At 54.9% G+C, this 13,468-nt stretch overlaps 3 protein-coding genes across 3 annotated transcripts; all 3 read right to left on the bottom strand.

Annotated features, from left to right (window-relative positions):
• Nucleotides 1-340: 340 nt before the first annotated feature.
• Nucleotides 341-2,507, bottom strand: J4E87_000794 (uncharacterized protein; the record flags this gene model as incomplete). The annotated part of the gene is made up of 2 exons (XM_049372446.1): nt 341-446; nt 496-2,507. 2 exons carry the CDS (start codon nt 2,505-2,507, stop codon nt 341-343), a joined length of 2,118 nt encoding a protein of 705 aa, XP_049238580.1.
• A 1,093-nt stretch (nt 2,508-3,600) lies between these two features.
• Nucleotides 3,601-5,238, bottom strand: J4E87_000793 (uncharacterized protein; the record flags this gene model as incomplete). Its single annotated transcript, XM_049372445.1, has 6 exons — nt 3,601-3,768; nt 3,822-4,390; nt 4,443-4,623; nt 4,671-5,027; nt 5,081-5,136; nt 5,190-5,238. The coding sequence occupies 6 exons, from the start codon at nt 5,236-5,238 to the stop codon at nt 3,601-3,603; spliced, it is 1,380 nt and encodes a 459-aa protein (XP_049238579.1).
• A 1,128-nt stretch (nt 5,239-6,366) lies between these two features.
• VEL1 (velum formation- protein) lies at nt 6,367-8,184 on the bottom strand (the record flags this gene model as incomplete). Its single annotated transcript, XM_049372444.1, has 1 exon — nt 6,367-8,184. One exon carries the CDS (start codon nt 8,182-8,184, stop codon nt 6,367-6,369), a length of 1,818 nt encoding a protein of 605 aa, XP_049238578.1.
• Between the last annotated feature and the right edge of the window lie 5,284 nt (nt 8,185-13,468).

Below are 13,468 nucleotides of genomic sequence, written 5' to 3'. Positions count from 1 at the left end.
CGAGGTGAGGAGGACCCTGTCAATGCGTGACTTGGCACCCACTCATTGCTCGCTACCCTCCACTACGGCCCGTGACACGTTGTCTGCTATCGTTCACCGCTTGCAATTTTTATCCCTTCACCAGCACATCAGCCGGGAAATCTCCACAGCGGTCGGATGAACATGTTCACTTTGTAGTATTACCGCTACTGTACACTCAATCGACCGATCTATGTGTAGTTCCATGGTACCATGACTCGCACAGGGTGCCTGAGTACCCGCGCGCTAGGAAAGCAACCATGCAATCACTGTCTAGGTATCCTCGTACGGCCGCCAGACGCCAAACATGCAGTTCCGCTCTCTACAACTTCGCCTTGGCCTTCGACTCCTCGGCCAGTGCCTCTTCGTAGCAGTCGTCCAGCTCCTTCCTGAAAGCCTTGACGGTTTGCGGGCGCTTCAACTTCAATCTGCGTAGTGTTAGTGAGATGTCTATGTAGTATGTCAAGTCAAACTTACGTTGGGGTCAAAAGTTGATTTTCGATGGTCCAAGGATCAACAAACAACCGCACAGCCCTAACGCGCTCGTAGCTGTTGAACTTGTTCTTTCGTCCCACCTTTTCCAGCTCCTTAAGTACTGCCTGCTCGACCTTCTTGTTCTTGCAGACCTCCTTCAACTTAGCTATATCACCTTCTGGGATCTTCTCACCGAGCACCTTGGATGCGAATTGTGGGAAGATGTCGGGCGCGACACCAAAGATGGCCACGAGGAAGGATTGATGCGAGTCGCCATGAACGTAGCCAGAAGCGAGGTAGCTGCAGTTTGCAAGGTACACATTCTCGATCCGCTCGGGGGAGATGTACTCTCCCTGTGCGAGCTTGAGGACGTTCTTCCTGCGATCGATGATCTTGAAGCGACCAAGTTCGTCGACGGAGCAGATGTCGCCAGTGTGGAACCAACCATCGGCGTCAATCGCCTTGGCAGTCTCCTCCTCGTTGCGGAAGTACTCCTTGAACTGCGATGCAGAGCGGATCAGCAGCTCACCACGAGGGTGCGGCTTATCGGTGGACATGTACTCCATGTCAGGGACGTCGAGCAGAGCGCACTCCGTGTTCGGTCCAACACCACCGCAGTTGCCAGCGGAGAAGTCGCCCTCGTGCTGGACGAGTGCAACGGCGTAAGTCTCGGTAAGACCGTATCCTTGTGTGAAGTTGGTTCCGAAGACGATGCGGAGGAATTGATGCAGACTGGGATCAATGGGCGCAGAGCCACTAACAAGCACCTTTGCGCGATCCAGTCCAAGACCAGCAGAAACCTTCTTAGCCCAGATGCGGTCGTAGAGCATGTGCTTGTTGGTAGGGTTTTGCTTGTCGTTGAGAGCCGCCAGCTTGGTCGATACCACGTGTCGGGATAGTGCTCCCTTGACGCCAGTGGCTTGGACGGTTGCTTCCTTGATCTTAGCTCCAAAGCGGTTGTACAGCCTGGGTACACCAGAGAAGATGGTCGGTCGAAGCATCTGCAAGTCATCTACTAGCTCTGCGATGTTTCCATGGAAGTAACCAATAGCAGCACCAGTTGCCAGCCCACTGTGTTCTCCCAGCCGCTGGTAAATATGTGCCAGGGGCAAGAAAGAGCAGATGACCTCGTTAGGACTGCTACCCATGATGACCATGGATGTGCATGTTCCGGCATGCGCGTTCCTGTGAGACAGAACGACGCCCTTGGGGTTTCCCGTAGTGCCAGATGTGTAGTTGATAGTGACAATGTCCTCAGGTGTAGGAGGGTTCATCGGGATCGGTTGCCTCTCGCCCAAAGCTTCCACATCCTTGATGTAGTGGATTGTCACACCTTGTTCGCTCGCAAGCGAGTTCAGGATGTCGCCCTTGGACTCTCCGGGAAGCTCGCCAGCGGAAAGCGGGTCGAGGACCACGATGATCTTTAGCGAAGGCAATCGAGGTTTCAGCTTCAACAGCGCAGTAACGTGGTTCACTCCAGCAACCACGCAAGACAGCTCAGAGTGGTTGATGATGTATTCGGTCGTGTCTGGACCTAGCGTGTCGTAGATGGAAACAGTGTAGAGTCCTTGTGACATGCACGCCAGATCCGTGATCTGCCATTCCGGCCTGTTCTGACACCACAGTCCAATACCGTACTTTGGCGCGGTAACGCCAGCTTGTTTGTGCAGATGTACCAGGCCGGCGCCAAAGTTCGTTCTCCGCTTGGCGACTGTCTCGTAGTCTTCCCAAACGTAGGGACCGAAGGTCTTGGTGGCGGTGTCGTAGGGGCGGTGGCCCAGGCACTTGTTCTTGGGCCATTTGGCGACCGAGTTCTCGAATGCCTCGTGGGGTGTCCTAATCTCAGGGACCAGGTGATCCAGCAGAGGCTTGTCCGTAAACCTCCAATGCCTGTAGATGGCGCTCCTTCCCTCTGCCTCTGAGCCTGGCAACGCCACGCTGTATGGCTGTCCTTTCGCCGGAGGGCCGTGGAGCTCCTCCGCGCGGTCCAACTGAGGGTCTATAGATCCGAACATCTCTGCGTATGCGTGTGTTCGGCTAGGTCGGTTTCGAGTGGTCGCTCTTTCCGCTTCGGTCGAGGACGGCTTCGTGTAACGTGTAAAGGTGATACCAGCGAGGTGATGACAGACAGTCTACTCTATATCAAACGTCAGCAGAGCTCTTGGTAAACACGTCGCGCATGGGCGAAGTCGGCGTGTCCGGGACAGCCCCAAGCTTCTAGCTTCCAGCTGCGACATGGCAGATGACCTCACATACCTATAGCTTTACGCCAGGACTCCCGCTTTCTCCTCAGCTACAGCTAACAGTAAAGAGAAGATGCAACACGTCTCGAGAAAGGGCAACGCGCTCAAACTCAGCAGTGGAAGATGGGAATCAGGCGCAACGAACCCTAAAGGCAAGGGTCGTAATCATACGGGACTAAGCCAGAAACTCCACAATTTCCCATGGCGGCGCAAAACGTGCCTCGGCAAAGTCGTCATGTCGCGCGCCCGTCCAATTGCGACCAAGATGAAAACTGGAGCCAAGTTCCTGCACCGAAAGCTACCGGTCAGGTGCGCTGGATGCAGCTGAAACCCCGATGTCTGGGCATCCCGCTCTTCTCCAGACTCCGGAGCAGGCACCTTTTGGCATGTGTTTGCGGGGAACGAGATGGGGCGCCGCGCTGCCTTGGGTGTACCGCTGAGCGAGAGGGCTGGCGCATATGGGATGACGAGAGCGTTTGCATGCGCAGATGCGTCATGTGCTAGATATCTGGCTTTCACATGTTGTCGAGATCAGATCCTGGGGTAACCATCCTTGCTTCGCGACCACGTAGACGGCTCCATGCTGATTGGTCAGCGGATCTCGGTACTGGAGCCCACCGGTAGGGAAGATGCCTCGGCTTGAGATGCTGCGTGTGCGCGGCCAAGGGTTAGAAGAGACATGTAACGACTTCGTACGAGGACACCACGGAGAGACTTCACGCTGCGCAATAGATAACAGTAGTGTAGGTATCAAGCGTCTAGCCTATCAGCCACAACATGCCGGGGCTACCATTAGGTATTCATCTCATTACAATCTCGGAATCGCTATTCGCGTTTCTAGAGCAACAGCCTCAGTACCACGTTCCTATGTAGCTCCCGACAGGGACGCAGAGGGCTCACCGCCGCCTGTTTTTGTTGCATTCTCAGGTTGACCCTTCTCAGCTGGCGCCGTTGCCGACTTTTTGAAAGACTGCTCAAAGTCGGCAATGATGTCGTCGATGTGTTCTGTGCCAACCGAGATGCGAATGAGGTCCTGTAACCTGTCAGCATGTAATCACTTTGGCTCGTTAAGCAATGTTTGCTTACCTCAGTAACACCTGAGTTGATCTTCTCCTCGTCACTCAGCTGCTCGTGCGTCGTCGTCCAAGGATGGATAGCCAGCGTCTTGGAATCGCCAACGTTCGCTACGTTGGAGATGAGCTTGAAGTTGTCTACGACCTGGCTGCCTGCTGCACCACCTCCTGTTACGCCAAATGATAACACGCCTCCGAACCCACGCGGCAGGTACTTCTTCGCTAGCTCGTGTGATTGATGGCTCTCGAGACCTGGATACGATACCCAGCTCACGTTTTTGTTGCTCTCGAGCCACTTCGCCAGCTTGAGTGCATTGGATGCGTGTCGCTCGCATCGTAGAGAAAGAGTTTCGACACCAAGGATGAGTTGTTGGGCGGCGAAGGGGTTCAGCGCTGCGCCTAGGTCTCGCAGGATCTCAACGCGCGCTCGCATGATGAATGTAATGGCTCCAAAAGTCTCCCAGAACTTGAGCCCGTGGTAGCCGTCTGATGGCTCGACCATCTGCGGGAAGCGCTTGCCGTGCTTGCCCCAGTCGAACTTTCCGCTGTCGACGACGATACCACCAATCGTGGTTCCGTGGCCTGTCGTCTCGGTCAATATATGCCTTCTTTTCAAGGACGAAGTGAGCGTTACCTCCGATCCACTTTGTCGCAGAGTGCACGACAATATCAGCGCCAAAGTCTATAGGCCTGCAGAAGTATCCTCCAGCACCAAACGTGTTGTCAACAATAACTGGAATGCCAGCCTCATGCGCAATCGCTACGATCTTCTCAAAGTCGGGAACGTTGTACCTCGGGTTTCCGATACTCTCAAGCTTTGGGACGTTAGCCAGCTTGTAAACAATTATTCGCAAAAACTCACATAGATCGCCTTGGTCTTCTCGTCAATCGCAGCCTTGAAGTCGTCCGGTTTGTCACCGTTGACGAACTTGGTCTGCACTCCCAGGCGCGGGAAGAAGACCTTGAGCTGGTTGTATGTGCCTCCGTATAAGTTTGAGGTTGCAATGATGTTGTCTCCAGCGTGCGCCAGAGCAGCTATGGCGATGAATTGGGCGGACTGGCCAGACGCTGTTCCCAGTGCTGCAACACCGCCTTCTAGTGCGGCGACACGTTTCTCGAGGACATCGACGGTGGGGTTCATTATGCGGCTGTAGATGTTGCCGAACTCCTTTAGTCCGAAGAGCCTTGCGCCATGAGCACTGTCATTGAACGTGTAAGACTATTCGTATCAGCATGAGTGTCATTTGAGGCCCACTTTGTTCCAGAACTTACACTAGTCGCGTAAATGGGTACGGCACGAGAGTTTGTCACTGAGTCTGGCTCGTGGCCTGAGAATGTTGTATGAGTACATGTGCCTGAAGAGAAGCTGAAAAGCGCTCACCAGCGTGCAATTGCAGCGTCTCGAAGTTCTTGGATAGTTCCTCAGCCATGTTGCTTTACAATTCAGCAACTATGCACAGCGGCGATATGAATTGGTGGTAGAGTCCTAAATGTTCACGAGAACGTTTGGAGATGCAGGAGAGGAAGGCGAAAAGAGGGGAGATTCAGAGGATCAATTGTGCCAAAAGTCGCGTCCGTCACGTCATTTTTGCCCACGCGGGTGTGGATCACACTTGTAACCAGAGCCCGCGGGCACTCCTTCGTAGCTTCCCATGGCGGGAAGTGTGCTCGAAGCCTGTCACGCTCGTACCATACCATCACAGGTTAGCTTTAGGTAAGCCAGTCTTCTTTGCGGTATAATGCGAAAAACTTCAAGCTCTACGTTTCCTATTATGTGTAAAAGACAGTCACATTGTACTCGTCGGATGCATGGCGCGAGTTCTGGTAGGGCGCTGGCAAATTGCGTGATTGTGTTGATCTGTATTGGGACGCGGGGTAAGGTGGAGGGGTACTCTGGAGGCGGACTAGACAACGCGAGATGTATCCGTTCCGTAGCATGGACTTAGAGCGCACCCCCAGCATGTATTGCTCACGCAAGGGGACCAAAACTAAAGTTCAAGAGCGCACTGTGTGCCATGATTGAGCCTACGGAATCTATGCAAATCACAAGCAGCCTCCCTCGTTGCATGCTCATGCGTATACTATCTCATCCGATTTTCCGGACGGCGACATGAAGCCGTTAAGGATAAAGCCACAGTTCCGTTAACCAATAGAAGGAAATGCCAGAGTTCTCAATTTGCTGAGCCGCGTGTTCTGTAGAGCACATTCAGACAAAGTACAAGGTAGGAATAATAGATTGAAAGGAAACAGAGGGCGTTTTGCCTTGAGGTGGGGTATGTGGGTAGTATGTTTTGTGTAACAGTGAAAAGAAATGGTAGTGTGCAGCTTAATAGCTGACGTATATGTAATAAAGCATAGAAAGACAGGGCTTGGAGACGAGATAGGAAAGACTGCCGTGGCGAGATCGCACGTTCGTCGTACTCGGGGGTATAGATGATCAGAGCACATTAGATCCGTAACAGCACACATAACGCCGTACTCCTACAACAGATCCTTATGCAACGTACATGCTGGGGGCCGGTCTTATCAGAGCTACGCGGCCGTCAGCAGAGAACAACTCAATGACCGACTGCGGGTACATGACGTTGCCGTTGTGTCCCGTCCGCACGCCGGTAGCTCATGGCCGCTCGGTCCATTGGCTCCTCCATATCCGGAGAGTCGGCAGGATCGTAGCTGTACCCAGCACCAGAGGGTTGTGGCCTGCTGCCAGACACCATGCGTTCGTTCAAGTGGCGGGAGTCGAATGTGCTGGAGAAGGAACGTTTGTTGCTTGATCCAGCCGACATGGGCGGAAGACCCTGTGCCTGGGCGTTGAACTTGGGCAGCGCATAGTTCTGGCTGGACCCGTCAGAGTTGACCGACATGGTAGCTGAAAGGGTACCGGGCGGTGACTGGTAAGAAGGCGAGACGGGCTCCAGCTTTTCGGCGACGATGGGCCTCAAAGATGGCAGCGGCTGGTGGCTGGGAGTGTGCACAGCACTAGGTGTAGACGAAGCATAAGCCTGTGGTGAGGTGTGTAGGGGCTGCAGGGGTTGCAGTGGCTGGCTCATTTGCTGTGGTCGACTGTATTGATCCATGGAGCTGTAGGATTGCACTGCATGGCTGGGCGCGGAGTATTGCTGAGGCGACGATTGGGTCACAGACGAGCGTCGGTAGTCGACTGGCTGAGCGTACTCGGCGGGAACGTGTTCCTGACGAGAAGGAGGAACCTGGTCGTAGTGCGCCGGCTGCTGGTAGTTTGAGTAGTTGTATTGCTGGCTTGCGGGCATTGTGGGCTGAGGTTGCTGCTGGCTCGAGTAGCTGCTGTGTTGGGCGTGTTGAGCGTGCTGAGAATGTTGCGGGTGTTGCGAGTATGCAGTAGAATGCTGGGGAGGTTGCATCATGGAAGGCGTTTGGGGAGCGGAGTACTGCTGCGAGTATTGGTGTTGCTGGCTCGATGCATACGAAGGCATTTGCGTGTACGTGGGGTTCTGCGGCGGTGGCATCTGCTGCTGATAGCCATTGCTGGCAGGATAGCCATGTGCCATCTCCTCCATGCTCGGACGGCGGGGTGGTGCCAGCGACGGATTGCTGGCGTTGGAGACGGACCGCGGACGGTCATCGAGAGGGGCGTTTGGTGCCTGGCCATAGTTTTCGGGGGTCGCTGTTCCTCTCGCGCGGTCGTAGCCACCACCTTCCTCATCATACTCGTCCCATTCCTTGGACGACTTGTTCTCGCGGCGCCTCATCCTCACATCGCGACGGATGCGAACACGGCAGCCCTGCTCGGCAACCTGGCGACTTAGGGCTGTGCTCTCGGACAGACCAGGGAACTTCTTCGCAGAGAAGACGGTGAATGGCGATGATCTAACCTCAGCACGGTGGGAGACAAAGTGGTTGCCGTCGAAGATGACTTCTGGGTCACCAGGGTCCAGGTCCTTGACCTCGGCCAAGTTCTCGAACAGAGCGAAACTCAGGCGGTACTTGCCCTCGTGACGGACTGAAAGATCGGGAAAGATGAAGTAGCCGGCGGGCGTAGGGCGCTCGAGGTAGGCCATGCCTGCGACGGGGGTGCCGGTCAGGACAGGAAAGCTGGGGCCTGCCGAGGACTGGGTGCGTCCATGTGCAATGGCGCGCGCATTTTCGAGACTGGCATGGAGGAAGAAACTCGCATTGTAGGCGAAGGTGATGTCCTGGTCGTTCTCGTAGATGCGAAGCTCGACAATCGGGGGAGGGTCCACGGGTCGGCGATCGGCACTCGACTTTGCGCCGCTACCACATGCACGCGCACGTTCGGGCTGCTGGATTACCTGCAGATTGTAGCGAATGGTGCGACCATCCTTGGTGGTGCGGATGAATTGGCTCTTGTTTTCGTGGCTGACAGCAATGTTGGACATCATGAGTGCGATGTGTCTTGTCTGCAGCGAGTCAGCATGCGGAGTCGTCGTGGAGTCGGGGTGAGTCGACGCCAGGGACTGCCTCGCGGCACCCACCCACAGGGAACACTTACATCAGCGACCACACAATGGGTACTTTGAACGAGCTAGAACAACAGCTACGCTGGAGTGAACCACGGTAGCAGACAGTCTGGAGTGGTCAGCACATGTGTTTGACAATGCCATTCCGACAGACTCGTGGGCGCCGCAGGGCCAACGCCGCATCGCTGGCTGACGCGTGCCCAATCTGTCGGCATCCCAAAGGCGCGGGCGGGACTCGCTGGGAAAACTTACCGATGGAGACGTGGAAAATCAACCAAAAATGATGCGCAAAGCAACAAGTCGAGCAGAGGAGCAGTGCAGTGGGGGATGCGCAGAGATGGATGTCTTTGCGGTGCTGCGGTCGATGGCTGGGTGGTGCTGAGGCCGGGTGCTGGGGGCCAGAAAGCAGATAGCAGAAAGCTTGGGAGACGCGACGGCGAGGCTGGCTAAGATGATGCCAAGTCAAATATGCTCAAAAGGATCCTCCGAGACAGATGGCAGAGCGAGAACAGCACCGGTCGTCGGGAGCCGCAATTGCAGTGAGAGTGCAAGAGTCGGCGATGGATATGTGAAGAATGGGGAGAGCTGAGGGCACGCGGCTATGAGAGGGGACGGCTGAGAGGCCCGCTGGGTCAGGCTCATCTGCACTGACACTTTAGCCGGACAAAGGCAGCTTAGTGTGCTGTGGCTATTGGTTTGAAGCCTCACCCGCCTGCAACCCATGAAGGCTCCGCGGACGCCTCGCGCGCAGAAGCTGCAGTCCTAGTACCACCACGGCAAGGCGCAGTCATCGTGCATCGTCTTGCATCGCGAGAAACTGACGAGAACCATGGTAAGGAGCGCGTTGCTCTCCACACCTTCCTCTCTGCACGCCCGCCATCCACCACCTGGGCACAACCACCTGCACTGACTCGTGCGCCCCGAAGCGAGCACCAAGCGGGAACCGAAACATATTGGCCCGCGTCTTGCCAAAGTTAAACTAGCCGGCCAGGCCAGAGCCCACCGATCACACGGTTCCAGCTCCCGGCTCTCGATGGGCAACCATGGTGTCGTCCCATCACATCGCCTTGGGTTTGGCGCCATGCCTACGCTACAAGGCACGCACATGCCATACTACTCTCAGAAGTACTCCCTCCTACGAGCACAGTGTGTTCCATACTAGTCACCTTCGCATTCGCCTCTCCTACATCCAGATGTCACTAAATTGCACTGCTGCCCATCTCAGCTGGGCGCCACGTCTGGGTAGAGAGCCGGTTTCTGTAGTAGGCCCGCCTGGGGATGCATGGTGCCAGGGTACCCGGGAGATACCGCCTGGGCCAAGCACACTGTGCCGTGCGACAATGGCTGGCGCACACAACAGCCAGATGGTCTGATGCTCGTCACTATCCATGTCGACTCCTCGCTACTCTTTCCAGCCCCATATCGTCCTTTTGCCAGAGTGCTGACCGCCCCCATGAACGGTTCTCCAACGGTGCTTTTTATGCGACGCTGCTGACTGACTGCCGGCTGGGACGCTGGAAACCAATGGCCAGCGAGGCGGATTCCAGCAGCCTGCAGTGGGCAGCAAACGGCCCACTCGCAAAGGATCACCGTGGCTGACATGCCCCTGCTGCCCTTCTGCTGGATTGCGCCAAGTGGGATCCTTTACCCGTCGTTCCAGCCACCTTGATTCGCCCCCTCCATTATCGGAAGCATGCAGCCCCAGTATTCCTGTCTTCCTCAACGGCCGGGATGCGCACTCTCCCGTTGCAGCCCTCCTCAGGGCCGGGGGCGATCAGATCCGCTTCCTGCTGCCAACAAAATCCTGCGCGCTGTTTCGACGTGTTGGACATCTAATCGCAGTCAGACGCTGCCCTTGCTTGTCGATGCCGAGTCCATCTCGTGGTGATCACGTACCGCCGAATCGTGCATGAGGACGCCCGTTCTATCCGCAGCCCGGAGCGACTCGCAAAAGTAAATGCCATTAGAGTTTGCGGAAAGCGGAGGTTTCACCCTTCATTGATTGGGACTGCCGCCGGCGAACCCACCACGCGCACATGTCAAACGCTTTGTTGGTTGACTGCTGTCGCACTTAGGCTCCGACAAATCCCCCGGAAGTTACCAATCGCTCACCCTGGCCGAACACAGCGTCGTCTTCCGCGCTTTCGCATTCGACCCTGATGGACCCTGTCGCTGAAACCTTGGTCGGTAACGTTGGATGGTTTGGTCGTTTTATGACGCCGTCTGCCAGTCTTCGCGTCTGGCGTCGTCTTTCCGTACCTTACCCTCGGCAATGGCTGCGCAGAGAGTTGCACAGCGTCGTGGCTGGAGACCATCAACCAATGCAGTCTCCCGCCCTAGCTTACACGAGAAGACGCATCATGGCACCAGTCGTATATGGTTTACAGCATTTCGCGTTGTCTCCTGCAAAGGTTCTTCAGCCAACCTGAAATCACTGCACCCACTGCGATATGCGCTTGGTGGTTGCCTAAGGCCTGGATCCCACACTCGTTTCACTCTATTCAATTGCAGCCTCGCCAAACAACCTGAACCCACACCCGTGCTATCTCCATCACGCGGTAATATCGCACGGACTTGCATGCCTCAAATTACGCTTTGCAACGACTATCGCGCAAAGCGTGACAGCAGAGTACACCCGAAGTCCTTGCATGAGCCCGTGCTAAACCTTCAGGCTAGGTGCATGCCTACAAATGACGTCTGCGCTCCACCGACCAGACTTCCTCTGCCTATGCTGTCTCGATATCAGGCCATCTTTCGCTACACTCAGCGCCCCTGGAGGCACTACAGAGCCACGTTGACCTAGCGTGTTCAATAGACGCCGCAAGACCCAAACAGTCGCATTCAGCTCCTGCGGCTCAGTGTACTGGGCGCCTCTTGAACACGAACGTCACACTGGGAAAAGCCACGTCTTGACCCGGGGCCATCATGGTCAGTCTACAGCAGGCGCAGCCTTACCCTCAGATACCGATAGTTCCAATGGTCGGGCCCAGGGAAAGCCACCATGCAGTCAAGATGCCACACATGACGACCACCCCGCGTCTACATGGTCTGATAGCAGCAAGCACATACCTTTCTGTACATACCAACATACCTCATATTCCACAGGGTCTACTACATACGATGCGCTGGCATGCTGCGCGCTCCTGTGGCCACAATCCGGCAAGATCGGAGCGTACATCAAGCACCGAAAGGCTCGGAACAGTTCGACTTGTGCATTACCCAAGGGTGGCCTTCTGGAAGCCCCTGTCTTTCTAGAAGATATGATCTGATCGGTGAAAGAATGTGAGAGGGACCATTGGTGCGCTCAGCCCCTTACTTAACACGGGAGATTCGGCGGCTGCAGACGTTACGTCGAGCGGCATTCGACAACTGCACATATACGAGGCTTGAAATAGAAGTGCGGATGCAGATCATGCTGTTGGTACTGGGTATGCGCTGGTCAATCAGCATCACGAGGAGTGCAGGGCGCTAACACGATTTCAAGACGTTAGCTGTCTGTCGTATCGACTGCTATCTCTTTCCATTGGCGACTTGGAACATTCCAACATACAAGCTATTGCTTTGCAGACACCGTGACGTCTACCAGCTGACCTGGTACTCATGAGGTAACCCGTCTAGATCTCACACAGCCTTCATTCCAAGGACAACTATGCATCACTGATAATAGCGATGGTATTGTTCGTCGAATTTCCGTTCGGCCTCGAGAATGGCAAGTACACGTCACCTTACGCGTCAGTTTGTCTGCCCGTATCAGTTTGCGCTTCATGCTGTGTCGGGTCGTTTCAACTCCGTCATGCACTTGGTAGTTGCGATTCCTCGTTCATTGTCCTTCTGTTAAGGCCTAGCGAGTCAATTCGCACTGCCAAAGTCTGTCGTCTCATCAGATTCTGCCATGGTACTGGTTCATCGCTGCTTGATCGTCGAAACATGATCTCTCCTCTCAACGTACGAATCATTAATCACCATCTTCATTCCATGTGTCTCACTCGTTCGCGACTCGAATATATCAAGAACAATGGGGTTATGCTTGTAGCTATATTTCGATATGGATTCTTCAAGCTGCCGAACACATCTTCTGTTCTCTTCAGATCACATACCATAACCCAAACCCTTTCTCCCACGAATCCCCGTCATCTCGCCGCACTCAGAGGACATGGTACCATCCTTCCCCCGGCTCTTTACAGCTGTACAGTGAGTCAGTATTAGGAGCGATTAACCGAGCAATAGTCACTGTACTGACCGTCGTCCACCATGACCGAAAAGAGCTGATCATAGACAGCCAACACCATCTTCACAACGTCCCCCTGCCACACACCACTGATAAGACGATCCGTCGTCTTGGCAGGGCCAGGATATGTTCTTGCGGACAGCAGACCATGGTTCAGGAAGAACCTGGCACCAGCGGCCTACGCAGTCATCCGGACGTGGTCTTATTGAAACCTGTGGTGCCGGTGTAGCAACTGCACTGATAGCAGTAAGAGAGAGGAGAGTGAAAGTACGGCTGAGGAACTGCATATTGAGGGGTGCTGCTTATTTGAGTGAAAGTGACTGCGGCTTGAGCGAAGTAGACAGTAGGAAGCTATTGCTTTGAAGGGATGGATGGGGAGAGAAAGAGAATGGGAACGTTGGCCCTCTTATACACATCTTTCGGTGGCATCTGGGCAAGCCAACATCTTGCTCAGCACCTTACATACTCCACCTACTCCACTTACTGACTGCACGATAGTACCTCCAAGAGTATCGATTTTGCATGCACGTTCTTAACTCCACACCTTTACGTCCAGCATTCTCGTCCTTCAGACGCAATGGACAAAGCCAATCACCTCGCCCATCGTCCTTAATTCGCCCAAACGTCTCTTTCCCTCTCGTATACCACAGAACCGCATATCGATAGCGGATCGCGATAGGATCTAGATTGCCATCTAGACGTCATCTTCATGTCCATCTAGTGGAAGCGATGCGGCGCAGATGGTCCTCGAACGCATCGGTTGGATAGCGGCAACGGCGCCTACGCCTACTCCCGCAACAAGTGGTCTTAGTCACTCCTCCCGGGCACATGATCTCTCGAATCGGTCCTTCGATCTCATTTTGGTGTGCGGCGTGGGTGAGGGGAGTGGGCTATTGGTACGCGGAGATCCCTTGCTTAATGCTTCATGCGCGACGGATCTTCGGCTAGTCGGACAACACCACGATGGTATAGTCG

The sequence above is a fragment of the Alternaria ethzedia genome (genome assembly GCF_023757985.1).
Source record: "Alternaria ethzedia strain BMP 0044 chromosome Unknown scaffold_1, whole genome shotgun sequence".
Classification (NCBI taxonomy): domain Eukaryota; kingdom Fungi; phylum Ascomycota; class Dothideomycetes; order Pleosporales; family Pleosporaceae; genus Alternaria; species Alternaria ethzedia.
This window is presented reverse-complemented; position numbering and strand designations above follow the sequence as displayed.